General features: G+C 37.0%; 1 protein-coding gene across 2 annotated transcripts in view; it reads left to right on the forward strand.

The window, feature by feature from the left end:
* The window catches only part of ITSN2 (intersectin 2), a 137,332-nt gene that overhangs the window by 24,332 nt on the left and 91,590 nt on the right, over positions 1-21,410 (forward strand). The window contains exons 2-9 of one of the 2 annotated variants that reach the window (XM_080813959.1): positions 3,943-4,006; positions 6,221-6,322; positions 12,627-12,719; positions 14,318-14,381; positions 15,575-15,738; positions 17,048-17,254; positions 17,407-17,506; positions 18,352-18,491. In XM_080813959.1, the coding sequence (XP_080670085.1) occupies positions 3,976-4,006; positions 6,221-6,322; positions 12,627-12,719; positions 14,318-14,381; positions 15,575-15,738; positions 17,048-17,254; positions 17,407-17,506; positions 18,352-18,491 (901 nt within the window). In that variant the 5' untranslated portion in view covers positions 3,943-3,975. The remainder of the gene's footprint in view (positions 1-3,942; positions 4,007-6,220; positions 6,323-12,626; positions 12,720-14,317; positions 14,382-15,574; positions 15,739-17,047; positions 17,255-17,406; positions 17,507-18,351; positions 18,492-21,410) is intronic. The other variant, XM_080813960.1, reaches the window with a different exon arrangement.

The following is a 21,410-nucleotide window of genomic DNA, read 5'->3' on the forward strand; positions in this document are numbered from 1 at the left end:
ATGCTTTAAAAGCTTGTTGGTTCCAACAAACTGCACTACCATAATCAAATGTTATCACAGTCAATCAGATGTTACATGTATACATCTATGTAATGATACCTGCATGCATGGCTGGCTAAATCCCATGTACCATGGACTAAATCCCAGGTAAAGAAAGTTCTGTAATACTGGTACCTTCAGCTTCACTTGCCCTCCCTTTCCATTATACTATTTGATTGAAACTTTGGTTTTATTTCAGAATCATACCTGTGATTACTGAGTATCTATTATGTGGCATTCTGTTGTATTCATAGGATATGTGATGACTAACCATAAGTTCTAGATAGATAATCTTTTTAAATTTTAGACCTAGATCTAACTAATTAAGGCTTTGTGACTGTGGGATCCTATTCTTTGTCTTTTGTAAGTGCATGCTTTCTCTTCAAACTGTCCCTGGTAATTCACATGCTTTTTTATGCAGTTACACAGTGTGTTGCATGTAACATTTTTGGAGGATTTTTCTTCTACGTTTTGAAACTATCTGGTCTCAGAGACCTAATAAAATAGGTCTTGCTACTTGCTACTACGTATCTGTAAGTAAACAGTTTCTTTGCAGGCATGTTAACTTATTTTGGTTTAACATTACTGATAACAATTTAAAATTGAGGAAATAAAAGTGTCAGACTTTTTTGTAGAATTTCTGTATTGGGGAATTATCAGTTGTATTGATATTTATGAGACTTCCTCTGTGTTCACTTTTTCTTAAAACTGGCGACACCACAATTCATCCAGTCTCACAAATTCTGGGAGTCATCACTTTGATTCCTTTTACTTCGTAATCCCTCATATCTAAAGAGTTTCTGGGTTCTACCTGTTTTAAACCCTTCCTTCTTATTCCAGTTCACCCCATCTGCTCTGTTCTGTCTGCCACTATTTTAGATCAGGTGTCAGTTATTGTTCTCATCTCTTCCCTAACTGATCTCCCTGGTATAGCTGTGGTCTTTTCTTCACCATTGATTGTCTTAAGTGAAATCTATGTCCCTCTCCTTTAAACATTTTAAAACTCCCTGTGAGCGGGGTGCCCGGGGGGCTCAGAGAACAAACTGATGGCTGCCAGAGGGAGATGGCAGTGGAATGGGTGAACTACGTGAAGTAATTAGGTGTATATTTAACGATGAATCACCGTATCGTACACCTGAAACTAATATAACAGTGTTAACTATACTGGAATTCAAAAAAAAAAATTAAAAAAGCTTTATTGCAATGGAACTTTAATCCTGTTACCACACTTAGACTTTACCTGTCACTATACTCTTCCTAGGTAGGAGGAAATTCCACTTACGTACAAGTTAGTTTTTTCTTTATTCCTTTCTCAAAAGGTAATGTAAGGCTTAGGTATTGGACTTATTTACTACACAGAAAATAATATCTAAATAGGGTGGGGTAGTCAAGAACGCACTTTACATGGGGTTAAGAACACTGGATTTGAACCTGTAGCTCACAAGGAGGGTTTGGGTTTGTTGGTTTTTGTTCTTGGTGTTTTTTTTTTTTTTTGAAGATTTATTTATTTATTTGATACATAGAGCACAAGTAGGCAGAGCTGGAGGCAGAGGGAGAGGAGAAGCAGACTCCCTGCTGAGCAGGGAGCCCTATGTGGGGCTCAGTCATGGGACCCTGAGATCATGACCTGAGCTGAAGGCAGACGCTTAACCCACTGAGCCACCCAGGCACCACAGGTTTTGTTCTTTATGGCTGAGTAATATTCCATTCTGTATACCACATTTTCTTTATCCATTATCTGTCAGTGGACAGTCAGGCTGCTTCCGCAACTTGGCTATTGTAAATAATGCTGCAATAAACATAAGGGTGCGTCTGTCTTTTCAAATTAGTGTTTTCATCTTTTGGTAAATACACAGTACCGGAATTACTGGATCGTATGGTCATTCTGCTTTTAATATTTTGAGGAACCTCCATATTGTTTTCCACAGTGGCTACACCAGTTCCATTCCTACCAATAGTGCATGAGGGTTCCTTTTTCTCCACATCCTCACCCATACTGGATGTTTCCTGTATTTTTTATTTTAGCTGTTCTGACAGGCATGAGGTAATATCTCATTGTGATTTTGATTTGCATTTCCCTGATGATTAGTGTTGTTGGGCATCTTTTCATCTGTCTGTTTACCATCTGTATGTCTTTTTTTTTTTTTTTTTTGAGAAATGTCTGTGTCTTTTTTAAATGGATTATTTGTTTTTGGGGCATTGAGTTTCATATGTTCTTTATATATTTTGGATACTAACCCTCTATCAGATATGTCATTCACAAATATCTTCTCCCATTCAATAGGTTGTTTTTTAGTTTTGTTGATGCTTTTCTTTGCTGTGCAAAAGCTGCACTAAAGCTTATTAACACCTAAAGAAAGAGTATACACTTTAAGAGGGGGGATGGTGTGTGGTGGTAGCATACAGAAAAGCTAGGAGTCACAAAAGTTGGCAGTGTCATTCAAAGCATTATTGGAGGTTTAACAGTCCGTCCCTATTGTACAGTCCTTGGCTTATTCTTGTTGTGTAGATAAATGTATCTGACTGTCAGTGCATGATGTCATTAAGCATTCTAATCACTGGTAACTCCCTTCCCTCACTACACAGTGATCTGGTTGAAATTTAGTAGATGTTGTAATTTGCTTGATAGGAAGAAAAGGGACTGGTTTCTTGGCTATTAAATTTCTCTTTGTAAATAAGTAAATTGGATGTATATACCAGTCTTTTGTTGGTGTGACTAACTTTTGGTGGTTATACTGATACAGTCATATTTCTCTTTGAGCACACCAGTGCCTTGTAGCACTTCTTGGCAGCTGGTTAGCCAGCTCCTCTGGTGACACCTTCCACCGTGATGTGTAACTCTTTATGCCTTCTTTGTTCACATGGCTTGTGCAAACATTTTTCCTTGGGCTTCTAAAAATGTTAATATTTAAATGATTTGGGTAAATAGATGAGCTACTGAATGGTCTTTTTAATATAGTGATTTTCCCCTGCAGTGTTATAAGCCATGGTTTTAATTACTAAGTACGTTATTATAAATTTCCTAGGTCTTCACTCTCCCTAACTGATCTTACCCTCAAGATTTGTGGAATGAATTTTGAATTTTTTTATAGTAAAATAATGAATTCAGGGTTCAAGATTATATTGCACTCTCCCTCCCCGGATGTTTGCAAAATAGCAGCCATTTATCAAACACTGTGTCAAGCAGTGTACGGGAATATATCTAATACTTAAAAAAAAATACTTGTGCAGAGTATTTTTACAGATGAGGAATCTGAGACTCGAAAAGATTAAATAACTTTCCCGTTGTCACAGCTAGGAAAATAGCAGAGTTGGGATTTAAATCACAGCTGTTAATTTCCAAAGTTGCTTCTCTTCCTAGTACAGGGTACTTGCCCAGCACAGTTAGTTGTTTAAATAAACATATATATTATAATAATTCTGGGAAATTTTTATAAGCCTGTAGAACCCTGTGCCACATTTATTTTGGATATGTTTCTCATTTGGGGATTTTTTAAAGAAAAAAAATTTCGGATTTCCATGTTATTATACACTTAATTTATACAGTTGATTTCTCTGAAATAGCATCTTGCCTAGCTATAACAACCTTCCTCTCTCCCAAGTTGATGTCTACAAAGCTGATTCATGCCAAGGGTTTCTTTATTCAGTATTTGCTATGAAATATGGGACTGTTTTTTCTTATAAATGTTTCTGTTTTAAAGGCAGCATCATTACCCAACAAAGTCTCCTACCCTCCTTCCCTAAATGTAAATCCTGCCTCTTCAGCAGCAGCAGCAGCTCTGCATTGTTTCCTATTGGAAGTGTGAGCTCAAGGGGACAGACATTCCCACTGCTAAGCTGGTGCACTAAAGCTGTGATCTGCCCTTGTTGTATTATTAATGGCACAATGTTTTTATGTTGCAGATGGCTGAGAGCTAGCAAGGAAAATTCAGGACCATGATGGCTCAGTTTCCCACAGCTATGAATGGTAAGCTGCTTTGTGTTTGTGGCAAGATAAAGAGGTTATGCGGGGGGTGGGGGGGGTGTTGTAAAGGTGGTAAAATATTCGTCTTGATATTTTTCCTTGAGCTTATAAATGCAAAACTTAAAATATTCTTACTGAAAACGTTTTGATAGTTTACTTCAGAACACTGCATATATCTTCTATTAGAATATTATGCAGTAAATCCTGTGGCTCAATGTAAGCACATTCTGCTGTATCATCTGGAATGTGTGCGTGCCTTTTAGCAGTTAAGAACAACCTAAAGGTATATTGTGTTTGATGCATAAAATGGGGGACAAAAAGCAGAGTGCTATAAGTGAAGACTATTAAAGGTATTTTCAGTAGTTTAGGATGATTGTAAACTGACTAAGCTAATAAAGATTCATTTAGTAATATGCACATAAAATTAAGCATTCCTTTTATAAAGAGTTGTGTATGCCTACACACACAATTGTTTACTATGAAACATTTTTAAAGAAAATGTTTAGATAACTTCAGTAACAAAAAGTTTTTAAAGTTTCTTTTCTGATTCTAGTTTTAATTCTTTTCCCAAATACAAATTAACCACCCTTAATAAGTATTAAAGTAGTGTGTATGTCACTTAGAATTAATGTATTGTATTTTTAAGAGAAAGAGAAAATGCATTATATTTTTAAATTGCTAAAGAAATCTAAGATGTGAACTTCTTAAATTTGTGGTAAATTTCATTAGCCAATTATAAAGGAATAGAGAGTCCAGTCAATAACTCTTTAACATTTAAATTGAAAGCAGTGATATTAAAGAACATTAGGAGAAGAAAAAGAAGGAAACATCGTTCTACCGCTTTCAAACAATGATTCTGTTTTAATGCTCCCATCTTATATTTTATCAGTTGCATCCTTTTTATGAACACGTTTTCAGTCATAGGGCCAAATTAAGCACATTGTTAACAAAAAAATACATGTTGTATATCTAAAATTTTAAGATTCAGGAATGGCCTTGTGAGATTTAGGAAAGTTTCGGAAAATTGAATTATTTGTGTAAAAGGTAAAACTAAATTCTGTGTGGTAGAATTCTATGTCATGTAAGGATGGACTTGAGATAAGAGTTTTGTTTTGCTTTTTGCCTTTTCAGAACTCTTATTTAAAGATCAGTGTGAGCATTGCTGGAAATGGTATGGGGTTATGAAGGTTATTTGATGCCACAGGCAGTTTTTTAAAATTGAATAATGGCTTTTTTCTTCATAATGAGTGATAAACATAAGTTTAGAATCAGGGTAATAATTGTAGTACTAATGTGCTGTACCCAAACTTGGGATTTCTACACACCACACATAGGAGTTTGCGTTAAACACATAGTTTAGTTTCAAACTTCAATCAAAATGTTAAGGTTTACAAACAAAATGGACATAAAAGAAAGCAGTGTAGGTAGGCCTAGTCTTTCTTCATTGTTTCTTCCCTTCCCTTAACATTTGTGTATCTACTTTGTAGCTCATTGCATTATATATGAAAGAATAATATTGACAAAATGTTGGATAATTACTTTAGGAGTGACGTTTAGGAATCAAGGTAGTTAAAAAAGGATTAGAGGTAGTAATTTTTTTAAAAAATTCTGAAGAATTTGATAGCAAATGTAGACTTTGTACCCTCCTTAGTTTATAATACAGCTGAAGATTGAAGATAATCTTGCTTATATCTAATTCAAGCCGAATTCCGAGTTTAAGATCTTACTGGAAGGAGCATTCACATACAGCACAAAACTTTCAAAAGCAGTGTTTGCTCTTCTAGTAAATGCTCAATTATAGATGGTGTTAAATCTTTTCGATGCCCAGTACCGTTGGAACCTGTCTTTAAGTGCCCTAGACCAAGCTGTGTGTCTAAATGCTTCAAATGTATTTCTCACATTTTGCCATGTCTATTTCATCATCCCAAGACTAACTACAGATTTAGACTTCTTTGGTTCTCACAAAGATGTGCTGCCTTATATAGTAGCCATTAGCTATATGTGACGATTTCAACTTAACTTTAAATTAATAAAAATTAAGTAAATTCAGTCGCTCAGTCATATAGCCACATTTCAAGCTCTCAAAGCCACATGTGGCCAGTGGCCATTGTATTGGACAATGCAGATACAGAACATTTACATCATCTCAGAAAGTTCTATTGAGTAGATATTCTTTTCTTAGTCTCTTTGATGCTTCACTTCCCATCTCCTCAACAGAGCAAAAAAGATCAGTGCGTCATATTTTTACCACTCGTGACTCTAATTCTGGTGTCTTCTGCACCAGCAGAATCATCCTTGCCAGAGTCTTCTTTGATCATGGTAGGTTTGCTTTCTGCTTTTCAAAAATGTAATAAAACTGTAAACACAGAGAGCCTGATATTTGAGTCATCAGGTGATAAGCAAGGGGCTACTTCAAATTCATGTTGCTGCCTGTTGATTATAGTGTACTATAGCTTGTTCCAGCCTTAGAATTGGGGGGTGGGGGTACTGAAGACTGGTTAAATGAGTAAGAAGTTCTGAAGCCCATGACAGTGGCTATATTCAAAATATGGAAGAGGGAAGGAGGATGGGAAGGGAGAGAATGGCTAATGGCTTTAGGAGGAAAAAGTGCCATTTTAGAGTTTTATTACTTTTTCAGAATTTTAGAGTTCATTGGTCTTTTCATCTGTGTAATTAGGAAATTGTTAAAACATTGGATCTGCAGTATTAGAGGTGGTACTTCACTGCATTTATTATAGCCCAAGCATGCATTATTCATATCCTAGTTAAGGCTTTAGTTCTATCTAGACCTGTATTCTAGTTGTGTTTTAGAGATTTAAGTTTGTACTGGGTTGACATATATCATTTGACTATTATTTTGAACTGGACCCAGAAATAGTCTTCAGTTAATTTTGCAGCATATAAGCAGGATTGAGCATGTTTGAATCGTGTACCTTCAGAACTGTGTGTTAGGATACTGCTATGCTACAACTCAGCTGTGTTGACTTAACCTTATGGAACTTGTGTGTGTGTACCCATATGTGCATATACATATGTGTATGTATGTCTGTCTATGTATGTGAAACAGGGATGACACTATCTACTGCATGGGATTTAGCATATAGTGGATGTTCTGTAAATGTCTATTTTTCCTTCCACGTAGACCATAAGAACATTTTTGACAGAGCCAGTAGGTGAGAAGATGAGAATAAGCAACAGAAATCTTTATGGAAATACCACATTCTCAATTTAGTGATGAGTGGGGGAAGTGGATAGAATTTTAATACATTTCTAAAGTGATCAGACAATGTAAAAAGATGTTGGCTTTTCAAGGAAATATTAAACATCAACCCCAAAACTTAGGTTTTCCTGACTTTCTATAGGCTTACAAATAAATACAGAGAAAAATTGGGAAATCTTTTACTGTAAGTTCAAAATAATAAACTGTTGACTCTTGGAAAGGTTCTGTTAGTATGTATTCTAAGAAAACCAGAATTGGATCAACTTTTTTTTTTAAAGATTTTATTTATTGATTGATTGATTGATTGATTGATTGCGGGGGCGGGGTGGGAGCTAGGGGGCAGGGGGAAGGGGCAAAGGGAGAGGGAGAGAGAGACTATCTCAAGCAGACTCCATACCCAGCCCGATATAGGGCATGATCTTACAACCCTGAGACCTTGACCTGAGTGGAAATCAAGTTGGACACCTAACCAACTGAGACATCCAGGTGCCCCAGATCAACTATTTTAAAATGGTTTTTGAAGTACATATATTTTCTAGTTTTCTTATTTCTGTGTAACTTTTCCTTTGTGTAAAATTCCTAGTGCATTAACATCTTATGTTTTAATGTGGTCATTTTTTTAAGTGTCCAATTTAAAGATTATTTAAATACTACTTAAAAATTATGCCTTGTCATAATACTTTAAGCATTTTTATTCTGTAAGTGACATTAATCATGATAACATTTAATCATGATTGTTGTGTGTGATTCTCTTGGCTAAGAGAGTGTGTGAGTTCCTTTAAAGCATTCATTTTATTCATCCTTGTACCCCTAGTCTTTATTCACAGTGGTGCCCCAAAATGGTTTTTGGCTGAATATGTATGAAGGTGTCAAGGTTCTGGAACTAAACAAGAGACTTATCAGATAGTTGAGTTGGCCACTGCGAAGACAGGTAGCCAAGGAAAAGTGAGGTGTCAGTGGGACATAAAAAAGCGCTGTCCTTCTGATGCCACAGAGCCCTCTGCAGTCTTAGGAAGCAGTTTGCCACTCCCTGGGGGGATGTACCCTCCCTCGATGTGTGTTAGAGCAGCTCAGGCCTTCCTAACCAGACTCTCCAGACTTAAAATAGTCTTGAGGTTTCTGACTAAAAAGCCTCGCTCTCAGTATTTTCTGGCAAAGGTACCTTTACCAGAAGGGGAAGAGCCTAAGAAAGATTTTAATGCTCTGACTTCTCCTTAGTTATATTGTTCCCTGGCATTGGGTTGAGTAAGGAAACTAATTTATTGACAGCCTCCATGTGGCTGGTATATATTAGCTGCTGTATTTTTATTTTGTTTTATTTTTAAGTTGGGTTTATTGAAGTATAATTTACCCTTCTTAAGTATATATATAGTTCAGTGGGTTTTAATAAATGTATACAGTCATATAAATCAGGATATGGAACATTTCCATCACACAGAAGTTTCCCTCATCCCCTATACCCTGCCCTTAGCCACTGGCAACCACTGGTCAGATTTCTGTCCCTGCAGTTTTGCTTTTTCCAGAATGTCATATAAGTGAAATACACAATACATGGCTATTTGTGTCTGGCTCCTTTCACTTAACAAAATACTTTTGCAGTTCATCTGTGTAATTGTATTTATCTTTCTTTTTCATTGCTAAGTAGAATTCCATTGTATAAATGTGTACCACAAGTTGTTTATCCATTCATCTGTAGAAAACATCTAGGTTGTTTTCAGGCTTTGGTGTCTAAGCCAAATGTCTAAAGCTACTATAATCATCAGAGGACAGATTTTTATCTGGAAAAAGTCTTCATTTCTCTTGCATAAATACCCAGGAGGTTTTTTTTGTTTTTGTTTTTGTTTTAAAAGATTTTATTCATTTATTTGACTGAGCGAGCATAAGCAGGGGGAGTGGGAGAGGGAGAAGCAGCCTCCCTGCTGATCAGGGAGCCCACGCAGACCTCCATCCCAGGATCCCCGGGATCATGACCTGAGTTAAAGGCAGACACTTAACCGACTGAGCCACCCAGGCACCCCTACCCAGGAGTTTATTGCTGGGTTGCATAGGAAATGGATATTTAACTTCATAAGAAGTTGCTAGACTCTTTTTTGTAAATTGTCTCAGTTTCCTTCCCCACCAGCAGTATGTGAGAATTTGAGTTGCTCAGCATGCTTGCCAGCAGTTTTTAAAAAAAACTTTTGACATTCTATGGGCATGGAGTGATATGTTACTGTAGTTTTTTTTTTTTTTTAAGATTTTTATTTATTTACTTGACAGGGAGAGAGAGAGATCACAAGTAGGCAGAGAGAGGGGGGAAGCAGGCTCCCCACCGAGCAGAGAGCCCGATGTGGGACTCATCCCAGGACCCTGAGATCATGACCCAAGCCGAAGGCAGAGGCTTAACCCACTGAGCCACTCAGGCACCCCTGTTACTGTAGTTTTAATATGCATTTCCCGGGGTGCCTGTTACTGTAGTTTTAATATGCATTTCCCGGGGTGCCTGGGTGGCTTAGTAGGTTAGGCATCTGCCTTTGGCTCAGGTCATGATCCTAGGGTCCTGGGATCAACTCCCCCCACTCCGCCCCCACCGTGTCAGGCTCTGAGCAGGGAGCCTGCTTCTCCCTCTGCCCCTACCCCTGCTTGTGCTTTCTCTCTCTCTATCAAATAAATAAATAAAACCTTCAAAAAAATAATATTCATTTCCCTGATGATCAGTGACATTGAACATCTTGTCAACATGCTTATTTGCCATCTTTATCTTTAATATGTCCGTTCAAATCTTTTGCCCATTGGGGAAAAGACAGGGAGGAGCAGGGATTGTATTAATGAGTTGAATAGTTCTTCATATATATTGGATGCATGTCCTTTATTATGTTTTGCAAATATTTTCTCCCAGTCTGTAGCTTGTCTTTTTTTTTTTTAGATTGATTGATTTATTTTAGAGTGAGAGCAAGCTCATGCACACACAAGCATGAGTTGGGGGAGGGATAGAGAGAGAGAATCTCAAGCAGACTCCCTGCGGAATGCAGAGCTAGACATGGGGCTCGATTTCACGACCCATGAGATCATGGCCCAAGCTGAAATCACAAGTTGGATGCTTAACCAACTGAGCCACCCAGCCACCCATTGTCTTTTTACTTTCTTAACAGTGTCTTTAAGAAAGGAGAAAGTCCAACTTAACAAAAAGTTTTAGTCATTTGTGTCCTAGTATCATTTCCTAATCTAAAGTCACAAAGAGTTTTTTGTTTGCTTTCGTCACAAAAATTTCCACAGTTTGGCTCCTGTGTTTAATTCTATAATCCATTTAGAGTTAACTCTTCATATGTGGTGCAGGATTGAGATGATTTGATTGTTGTTACTGTTGTTCATGTGGATGTCCTGTTCTTTCATCCTTTCAGTGAAGGGTTCAGTGAAGGGTTGTCCTTTCCCCATTGAATTATCTTGACGTCTTTGTTGAAATCAAGTGACAACATATTTGTGGGTTTATTTGTTTTTAATTATTGTCAGGGCAGATAGTTTAAGATTCTTAATTTTAAGTCTGTGGATTCTGATCCTGTCTTCAACAGTTACCAACTTTGATACCTGGAGCAAATTATCTAATCTCTCCATGCCTCTGTTTCCTCCTCTGTAAAACAGTAGTAATAGTGATAGTAACCTCATAGAATTCTTGCGAGACTTTTAGAAACAGTGCACATAAAGCTCTTAGAGAAATATGTAACACATGGCAAGTTTCATTAAATGCTAGCTGTTGTTACTTTACCGATCTAATAGATGAAGAATTATATTTAGTGTTATTTTTAGAGTTGATATATTACTTATTACATACAGTCTTTACAACCCTGTAAACTTAGATAATCTTCCTAGTTTTTATTTTTATTTTTTAAAGATTTTGTTTATTTATCTGACAGAAAGAGAAACAGTAAGAGAGGAAACACAAGCAGGGGGAGTGGAGGAGGGAGAAGCAGGCTTCCCGCTGAGCAGGGAGCCTATAGGAGGCTCAATCCCAGGACTCTGGGATCATTACCTGAGCTGAAGGCAGATGCCTAACAAGTGAGCCACCCAGGTGCCCCAGTCTTCCTCATTTTTAGAGGTGGCAGCTAAGGTACAGAGAACACGAGCATATTAACCATAAATATTGAGAGACAGTGTAGCTCACAGTTCAGGCTGCCTGGGTTCCAATCTCAGCTCTGCCACTTACTAGTTGTGTGACCTTGAACAAATAACTTTACCACTGTGGGTTTTGGTTTCCTCACCTGTGTCATGGGGATAATAGTAGTACCTAATATAGAGGGCAGCGGTGGGAGTAGTGAGGTACTGCGTAAAAAGTCCCTGACATAGAGTCGGGGCTCAGTGCAAGTGAGCTGCTTCCTTCTCTGTCATCCTGTGTTGTCATTGTTTTTCTGTTGTCATCAGTTTTCCAGATTCCTATGGTAGTAAAGCAGTCTATGTCCACACTCCTAGACACAAGCGTCATGACAGGTTAATTTGTTTACTTTATAATAAACTGATAAACCAAGTAGGTGTTTACTATGTGTGTGGTATTTATTTAGAAAGTGTGTAGGTTTAGCTGTTTTAGGAATTTAGTTCTTCAGTACATCTGTTTCTATATATATATATATATATTTTTTAAGATTTTATTTATTTGACAGAGATCACAAGTAGGCAGAGAGGCAGGCAGAGAGAGGGGGAGGCAGGCGCCCTGCTGAGCAGAGAGCCCGATGCGGGGCTCCATCCCAGGACCCTGAGACCATGACCTGAGCCGAAGGCAGAGGTTTTAACCCACTGAGCCACCCAGGCGCCCTGTTTCTATATTTTTAACTTTAATCTTAAAGCTTGTCTTTAAAAGAGGATGTTTATGGATTCTTTTAATCCATTCATTTAGGGCTAAGAAGTATTTGTTGAATCAGATCCATCTTAGTGTTTCAAAGTATAGTGGGTACCTACTTTCAATGATAGGCATTTCCTGGAAGCAACTCTGTAGGGCAGATTTTTATACCATAAACAGCAAATTTATATGAATTTATATACCTAAACATATTTGGTTTCTTACTGGTAGAAGTTGAGTAAACTGAAAAGGTAGTCAGAAGTGAGGTAGATAGACCGTTATTAGCTATGTTGAATGTGTAGAGAGGATGGGAATACTATCTTATTCATCTTTTTATTTCCAGAATTTAGCTTTTTGCCTATTTCTTGTGAATGGTATACAGTTATTGTTCTATAGATGTTAATGGTGTGAATGAGTGAAGAACCTCAGGGCTCTGTCACATATATGGGTGTGATAGAACTTTACCATTTGTGTCATGCAGGGATAGAGTACTGTCTCTACAGGGACACCTGTGATTCATATTTACATTTTAGAATTATTTGGAGCATTCTCATATATACATACTATAATTTCTTTGTCTTTCACTTCTGGTTTAGGAGGGCCAAACATGTGGGCTATTACCTCTGAGGAACGGACTAAGCATGACAAGCAGTTTGATAACCTCAAACCCTCAGGAGGTTACATAACAGGTTTGTATTTGTATTTTATTTGTCAGTTATGTTCCTTTTCATGTATTGTCTTAGCATTAGTTTTAATTTGATTACCATCAATTTTGTATTACTAAGTGATTAAATTCCTGTCAGTCAGAATTTATGCATTAAAAAAATTGTGGCTTTCTTATTTTACCTGCAACTGTCTTAATTTGTTGTTTTGGATTTGGCTTATGGAAGATCTTTTCTTGTTCTTAAAGAATATCCAAGAATTTCAGTTTCCCACTTTAACATTGTTTCTAGAACATTTTCAGTTTCTTTCTTAAGGTAATTGAGACTTTTTTCCCAACCAAATTTATTAATATGCTCCTAATCCATTGTGCCAGTTCCCTGTATGATGGTCAGTATTACTAGGTCTAGAAGAAGTATGTATCAGACCCATTTCCTTGAAAATAATCTAGAAGTTTTTTTCTACAATCTGTTTTTATAATGCTAGTCCTCCGTTTTTGAGAGGTGATACGAAGCATTGATTTCGGCACTAGCTCTTATCTTGCAAGATGACCTCCAGAGCCTAAGGAGGATTAATTTAGGTGTGTCTTTCAAATTTTTTTGTATAGATTAAACTTTTTTTCTGTGCCAAAGAACCTGAGTGCTTTATTTCCAGTAGTAGTAGCTATAATGACTAATATTTACCAAATCTATGCTGTTAGTGTTGATCTGTGCTGTGAAACCTTTCAGTCTGATTTTGGAATCCATCCTCTTAGCCATTATAGCTTAATGTTATTTGTGCTTCTATAATAATAGCTACCTTTCCTGGTATCATGGATTTGCTTACCCTGCTTACAAGTTAGTAACATAGTCTGTTACTGTCTCATGGATGCGGCGTAAGACCCAGGGTTCCTGAGTCAGAGACAAAGGACTTTGTTACAAATGGCACAGCCAGTGTTAATGAGCACCAGCATGTTCCTATAGGCTTCTCTGTTCCCTAAGTCCCACAGGGTGATGCAGAGAGCCCAAAAGGATGGCAGAAATGCAGCAGTTGTGACATAGGACAGAAACAGTGAGCCTGAGGGAACCCACCATTTTTAGCAAGCAGGTTTGTTTTTTGGCCCAGGGGGAAACATTACCTCTTCACGCCTCCAGATTGCTCACCACAAACCCAACCTGAGAAACAACCCAGGTGGAGAGCAGTTAGGGTCTTGCATTCTTGGCACACACAGAAGGACGTAGAGGATTGTGCGAGACCAGTTGGGGGACTGTCTGTCCCAACACCTGGTATTTTTTTATTTAGAACTCTTTTAGGGAATAATGTTCTAAATTATGAATTTTATTAATTGGAAATATTATCAAGTTATACACCAGTTATTATGAAAAACCTAAGATGAATAATGTAATCTTTCATCATTGATTAATGCATATAACTTGATTTGTGGCTTTCTTGTTAAAACCTAAGTCTTTCTAATGTAATGTAAATAATTTTATATGCTTATTTTTGTTTAATTTATTCCTTAGTGACTGCAATTAAAATGAAAATAAAGCAATAGCATTATTATTATTGTCCACTACTGTTATTCAGAGGCATTGGAGGAATTCCATTTACTAATGTGCTTCTCGATTTTTGCTTTTATTACCTTCAGGTGATCAAGCACGTACCTTTTTCTTACAGTCAGGCCTGCCGGCTCCTGTTTTAGCTGAAATATGGTAAAGTGTTCTCTTTTGTAGATGAATTTAAATTTCTGATAGTCTGGCTTTATTTTGTTTTTGATACAGTGTTAATCTAAAGATGTTTTTACTCATAGTCTGCTATTGTTAAGTATTTCTTCAGCTTTTAGGAAAATAAATTTTATTGAGTAAATGACTGAAAATAATTGGGGTTTTATTCTATTGGACAGATTTTTTTTTTTTTTAAGAGAGAGTGAGCACGAGTTGGGGGGGAAGAGCAGAGGGAAAAGTAGACTCCCCACTTGAACATGGTGCTCAAAGCAGGGCTTGATCCCAGGACCTGATCATGATCTGAACTGAAGGCAGACGCTTAACCAACTGAGCCACTAGGTGCCCCTCTCTTGGACAAATTTTTAATGTCCTTAGAATTTTTAAGGAAAGATAAATACATTGCCATTGAAAAACATTTCTTTATAATTTGGCAAACTCTCTAAATCTTTCTGTCACTTTGTAGTTATTTCATTTCTTGCTTTCATCATCTGTAAGAACAAAACTAGCCCTCCCTTTTCCTGCTCCTACCTTAAACAGAATTGTTCTTTATATTATCTAGGGTTTTATAAAAAAATTTTTTTTAAAGATTTTGTTTATTTATTTGACAAAGGAGGAGCAGGAGAGGGAGAAGCAGGTTCCCCACTGAGCAGGGAGCCCCATGCGGGGCTTGATATCAGGACTCTGGGCTTCAGCCAAAGGCTGATGCCCAACTGACTGAGCCACCCAGGCTCCCTAGAGTTTTGTTTTTCAATGCATTTACAAGAAATGTCAACGCCTACCCCATCTTTCTTTCCACTTGGAATATTCCCATGCCTGGTAGAGTACTGGACACATAGCAAGCTTTCAATAAATATTTGAGCAAATTAATAAATTAAATTTAGAATGATTATACTCTTGAGTAATTTCTTTCTGTCCACACTGGTGGAATTCATCCCAAAGGTCTCATAGATTCTCTCTACATGGATTCTGTGTAGATGGGCAGTATTTCATTAGATGCGATCTTTGGTCAGTATTTCTTAATTTACAGGCTTTAGCTTTTCAGATTTTATTTGCTTGATTTTATATATGTGGTTATTGAGTGATGATCTGAATGTGAATGCTATGTCATTGTTTCTATTTTATTATCCTCAAAAACAACGCTAGCACTACAGACTAATTTGCCCACTTCATAATCCTTTTAGGGCTTTATCAGATCTGAACAAGGACGGGAAGATGGATCAGCAAGAGTTCTCCATAGCAATGAAGCTCATCAAGCTGAAGCTGCAGGGCCAGCAGTTGCCCGTGGTCCTCCCTCCTATTATGAAACAACCTCCTATGTTCTCTCCATTAATTTCTGCTCGTTTCGGTATGTATTTATTAATTGAATTGGCTGCATTTGATAGTTAAACTTGATCCCTATACATAATATTTAGGGATTAGAAAAGAGTTTGTTAGCATAAAACAATAATCCTCAGACTCCAGGTTAATTGTGTCTGAGATAAGATGTTAAACTCGCTGTCATAGCAGGAGTGTCCTTGTGTCCCAGTTTTCCAGGGACAGTTCTGATTTTTGCCTGTTGTCCTGGCCTCAAGTCTGGTTAGTGTTCCCTTTCACAATTCCCAGTTGGATGATAAAGTATATGACCCCCCACTAGTTACAGCTGATCTTAAATACTATTCTTAGTTTCCTCTCTACTCTGTATGAGTCACAGAAAAAATGTGAACAATTTTAAACTCACTTAGATGGTTTAAGTCGGGAGGTGATTTAAAATTATTCCTAAGTAGAAATTTTTTTTAATTTAAAGGTTAATTACCCAGCTAAATTTAGGGCTAAAAGTTGCAGACTTTGTGCTCATTAATTTATATATTCATCAGAGAGAATCTGTTTTCTGTTAATTTTGATTAGCCAATTTTTTATTAATTATATATAAGAAGCACTCATTGGTATGGAACATTGAGTTAGATTCTGTGAATCTACATGTTCTTTGATTCCAGATGTTAGATCTTAAAATACTAAATTCTTTCACTATTGCAGTGAGCTCTGGAGATAAAGACCAGATCACTGTGTGACCATACTTACATAGAGTGTACCTAGTAATCTAGTTAGTAAATGAATAAAAGTCATCATTTTATTCTTTTTAAAGAATTGTCCTTAAATCCATGGATGTATTACTTACAAGAAAAGTGAAATATGTGGCATACTTCCTTCTCACAAATAATGCATATACATAAATGGGTCTCCTAACGTATCTAGTAACTATCCTTTTTGGGGGGAGTGGGGATGTTGGGGGAATGTGTATGTGTGTGTGTGTTAGTTGAGTAACTCAACAGCACTATATTATCCTTACACAAAACCCCACATTTAATCCAGTAATGCAGTCTCTCTTTGAGAGTACTAATATTTAATTGGAAAAGGTTCCTTAGCTTTCATCATGATGCTTTAACTCCTTAGAAGGCATTCCCATAGTTCACGTAGGTCAGAATGTTGATATTAAAAGCAGTGGTGTACCTCCCTTGCTGCTAAGTCAAAGCTGCTTTAGTGAACTTTTGAACTAGAAGACTAATTTGCCCGTAGTGTCTCTATAAATGTGGATCTGCTCACTGTACTGTCAGTTTGTTTTCTGTGTTTTATAGTCCATTGCTAGCACTGGGAAATGTGTTCTGTTTTGTCTCTAGGAATGGGAAGCATGCCCAATCTGTCCATTCCTCACTCATTGCCTCCAGTTGCACCTATGACAGCCCCCTTATCCTCTGCGACTTCAGGGACCACCCTTCCTCCCTTAATGATGCCTGCTCCCCTAGTGCCTTCCGTTAGCACATCATCACTACCAAATGGAACTGCTGGCCTCATTCAGCCTCTATCCATTCCTTATTCTTCTTCAAGTAAGTACTTCCTAGCTAATGAGTGAGAAACTGTCAAAGAAAGAAACTGGTACACTTGTATCCCAGTAAATATAGATTTCCTTCATACTTTGTGAAATTGTTTAGCGTGAACCATTTTCTTTCTTCATTTCTCCCCCCCCCCTTTTTTTTAGCATTGCCTCATACGTCATCTTACAGTCTCATGATGGGAGGACTCGGCGGCGGTGCTAGTTTACAGAAAGCCCAGTCTCTGATTGATCTAGGATCTAGTAGGTATGAAGGTTTAAAGCCTCCAACTTTTAATGCTTTCAATAAGGAGTATCTACAAACAACTTTTTTTTTTTTGCAAGCTCTGTGCTTATACAGGTTTTAACTTTACAAAGGCCAAATGTAAAATTTAAGGTAAATTTACTACTTATAACTCACATAAAATAATTTTTTATTTTTAGGATTAGTAAATGCGTGGAAAAATGTTTAACATAAACCAAAAATGTTCTGTTTTTAATTAGCCAAGTTTTTGCCCCATTAATATACTTTTTGTATATGTTTCTCAAAAAGTTTCATAATTATGGTATATGATTAATTTTTTCTTGCGCAAATTCTGCTGATTGAGTATCTTTTAAATTTTGGAGAACACAAAGGCTTCAGTATTCATTCACCACACCTCATATAAATCATAATAATACTCTTCAAAGCAGTGTAGCAAGAGTGTTAGCTTTAACCGAAAAGAAGGGTCTTGGTATCCCAGCTTAGCTGCTCACTGAATGTATGACCTTGTTTTTCATAACATCACTGAGCCATAGTTTGCCCATCGAAAAGGCGAGGACAGTAAAACCTTTTACATTTGTCATGGGGATAAGAAATAGTATTCGTGAAGGTCCTAGCACAACACAGGGCCTGGCACGTACTACGTTCTTGGTATACGGTAGTTCTGTACTTCATATGGTATTTGCTTTCCTAAGAATGAGGTTAAATTATTTAAAACTTTAAAATATCAAACATAAAAGCAATTACTATTGTACTATAGAAGGTATGATTCTTAATGTTTCTGCCTTATAAGGTTTAACTGAATGTATTTTATTTAGTAATATAAAGATTTTAAATAAATTTTGTTATAGCTCAACTTCCTCAACTGCTTCACTATCAGGGAACTCGCCCAAGACTGGGACCTCAGAGTGGGCAGTTCCTCAGCCTTCAAGATTAAAATATCGACAAAAATTTAATAGTCTTGACAAAAGTATGAGTGGATACCTCTCAGGTAAGTGACATTCAGTGCTTAAGAATGTGAGAGAGTTAGTTTTTTATATGAATTTCTACTGAAGAACATTTGAGTTTATACTTTGTAGCTTATCTAAAATTTTAACATCCAAAAAGTTTAGCAGCATTTGGTAAATACAAATATTTTAAGTAGTGTGAGAGCTCAAAGATGGATACAACTTGACTGATTTCTTCGAAGTTCTTACAATGAAGTTGAGGACACAGGTAGACCCCCAACTTTTTGGAAAAAAGACCTCTCCCTTCAGAAGATTAAGCGTCATGCTTCAGTGCAGTGAAAGGAGAACCTCCTATGACAAGCTCCAGTGTGTGGGACTTAACCTCGGCTTTTTCCCTGCGGGTCCTCTTCCTCCTTGGGTCTTTCTATGCTTACCCTTACTAAAACCCCTGTGAGCACTGTCCACCCTTTGATGTTCCAACCAAGAGGTGCCCGTAAGGCTTGACCTCAGGTGGGGCGCCTGGGTGGCTCAGTTGGTTATGCGTCTGTCTTCAGCTCAGGTCACGATCTCAGGGTCCTGGGTTCAAGCCCCACATCGGGCTCCCTGCTCAGCAGGGAGTCTGCTTCTACCTCTCCCTTTGCCCCTCCTCCCCACTCATGCTCTGCCTCTCTTGCTCACTCTCAAATAAATAAAATCTTTAAAAAAAAAAAAAAAAGACTTGACCTCAGGTCCCTACAGAACATTTGAGTCCATCTCGAACATTATCCAAACTTTTCTCTTTTTTTCTTTCTTTTTTTTTTTTTTTTTGGACCTTTGATTTGTATTATTGCCGAGTAGGAATAAAAATTTGTGCCAGGCAAGTAGAATGTGACAAGGAGGTGAAGTGATTAAACAAGAAACATTTATGGAGCAGCCTGCTGGAAGAGAAAAGAATGAACCGGTTTGAGCATAATACTCTGGTACTTCTGTCCTCTCCAAAGACTAGAGGAAGCAAACTTTTGTAATAAAGGATAGTAAAGGGGATATAAACAGATGGTAGTAGGCCAAGGAGAGTTCCCACCTTTTAACTGCCCCTCTCTCTCCACTCAGCAACTAATTTATAGTTTAGACAGAGTAATAAAATAAGTGTTTTAAAATATTAGAGCTTCAAAGTGCTTAGGGAAAATAGAGTGGGAGATACTAAAGAGATTAGATAAAACATCTTATAGGGAGGGAGCATTTCAGCTCCATCATGAAAGGAAGAGTTAGGGTTTGGACAGATAGAGATTGAAGGTAATAGCATTTGAGGGTGACAGAGAGGAAATCTTATGAGCAAAAAGTACATGGTATGTTTGGAGAATATGTATGTATGGGATCTCTTAATTGTGCAGTGGAGCAAGGGAGCAAGAAGGCCTTGCAGTTGATTGGGCAGGCAAAACTGTACAGTGTTTTCTTCAAATTTACATCATAAATTTGTGATAAAAACTTAAGAAAGATGGGGGTGATCAGGCCTTGGGCTGGACAGCTCCTTTCTATACACTTAGCACTGTCTACCGCACTTGGGTCTAAGGTCATGTATGTCAGATTCACTAGAAACTGAAGGGAGGAAAGGGCAAGGCAGTCCTGCACACAGAATTCAGGACAGCAGTTCCCTCTCCTGAAGGAGGTATGGAGATAAAGTCGTGGAACATAGCTTCAAAGCATTTAGTAATGATCTAGTGTTAAGTTTGGGTAGTAGGTTCAGGCATGTCTTTGTATCGTACTTCATAACCTATAATTTGTTATTTTATATGTATCAAATAGTACGTAGTTACTTTTTTCTGTGATTTTATCAAATTACTTGAAATAAGATATATTTTAAAGTCACGCTTTTTTTTTTTTTTTTTAACATTTTAACATCTCTGAAATTAAGGACGTGTTACCATCAGTGAAGTCTTAGCACTGTCATGGTTTTGTTGGCAGTGTTTTTTTTTTTTTCTTTCTTACTGTTACATAAAATAATGATATGTCTTATAATTGATGGCATCTTAGATTCTGTGAAATATGATATTCAACACACTTAAGATTCATGAAAAGTCACAACTCCCATGTTTTTGAAAAAATGAACTTTGGGACCTATATTTTACATTAAAAAGTGGACTAAAAAGACATGTACAAAAATGTTCATAACAACTTCATTCAAAACATCCAAAAAAATGTGGATATTTAATATTGTATTGATAATAACACAATATAAATAATGTGGATATTATTTATAAATAATATTAAATTACTTTAATAAATAAATAAATAATATTAAATATTTCTGTAACTCAGCATTTCACAGCAAAAAGATGAATGAATTCCTGATACATACAACAACACAGATAATGTATTGAATGAAAGAAGCTTGGCTCAAAGGGTCCACACTATTTAATACATTTATATGAAGCTGAGCAACTGGAAACCTGATTGATGGTGATAGAAATCAGAATATTATAGTTACTCTGTTGGGAAGGGACCATGCATAAACCTTCTGAGGTGCTAAAAACATTCTCTATGTTGATAAGGATGTTGGTTGCCTGTGTATATACCTGTGTAAAAATTCATCAAGCAGTACACTTAAGATTAGTACACTTTATGTATATACTAAAAACATACAGTAAAAACAAAGGTGGAATATGAAGGTCAGTGGAAAGTCACCTGTGAAGAATTAGTCCCCTAATGTTACTTTATTTGTATATTCCACATTATATGAAGGTCATATATTGAGTTGTTTGCAGAGAGTATTATCCTGAGACCTACGAGAATGAAGCTATGTATTCATAGTTAAGGAAAAGTTGTTTTTATTTTTATTTTTGTTTTTATTTTTTAAAGATTTTATTTATTTATTTAACAGATAGAGATCAGAAGTAGGCAGAGAGGCAGGCAGAGAGGAGGAGGAAGCAGGCCCCCTGGCTGAGCAGAGAGCCTGATGTGGGGCTCGATCCCAGGACCATGACCTG

This window comes from Martes martes (assembly GCF_963455335.1).
Source record: "Martes martes genome assembly, chromosome: 9".
NCBI classification, from domain to species: domain Eukaryota; kingdom Metazoa; phylum Chordata; class Mammalia; order Carnivora; family Mustelidae; genus Martes; species Martes martes.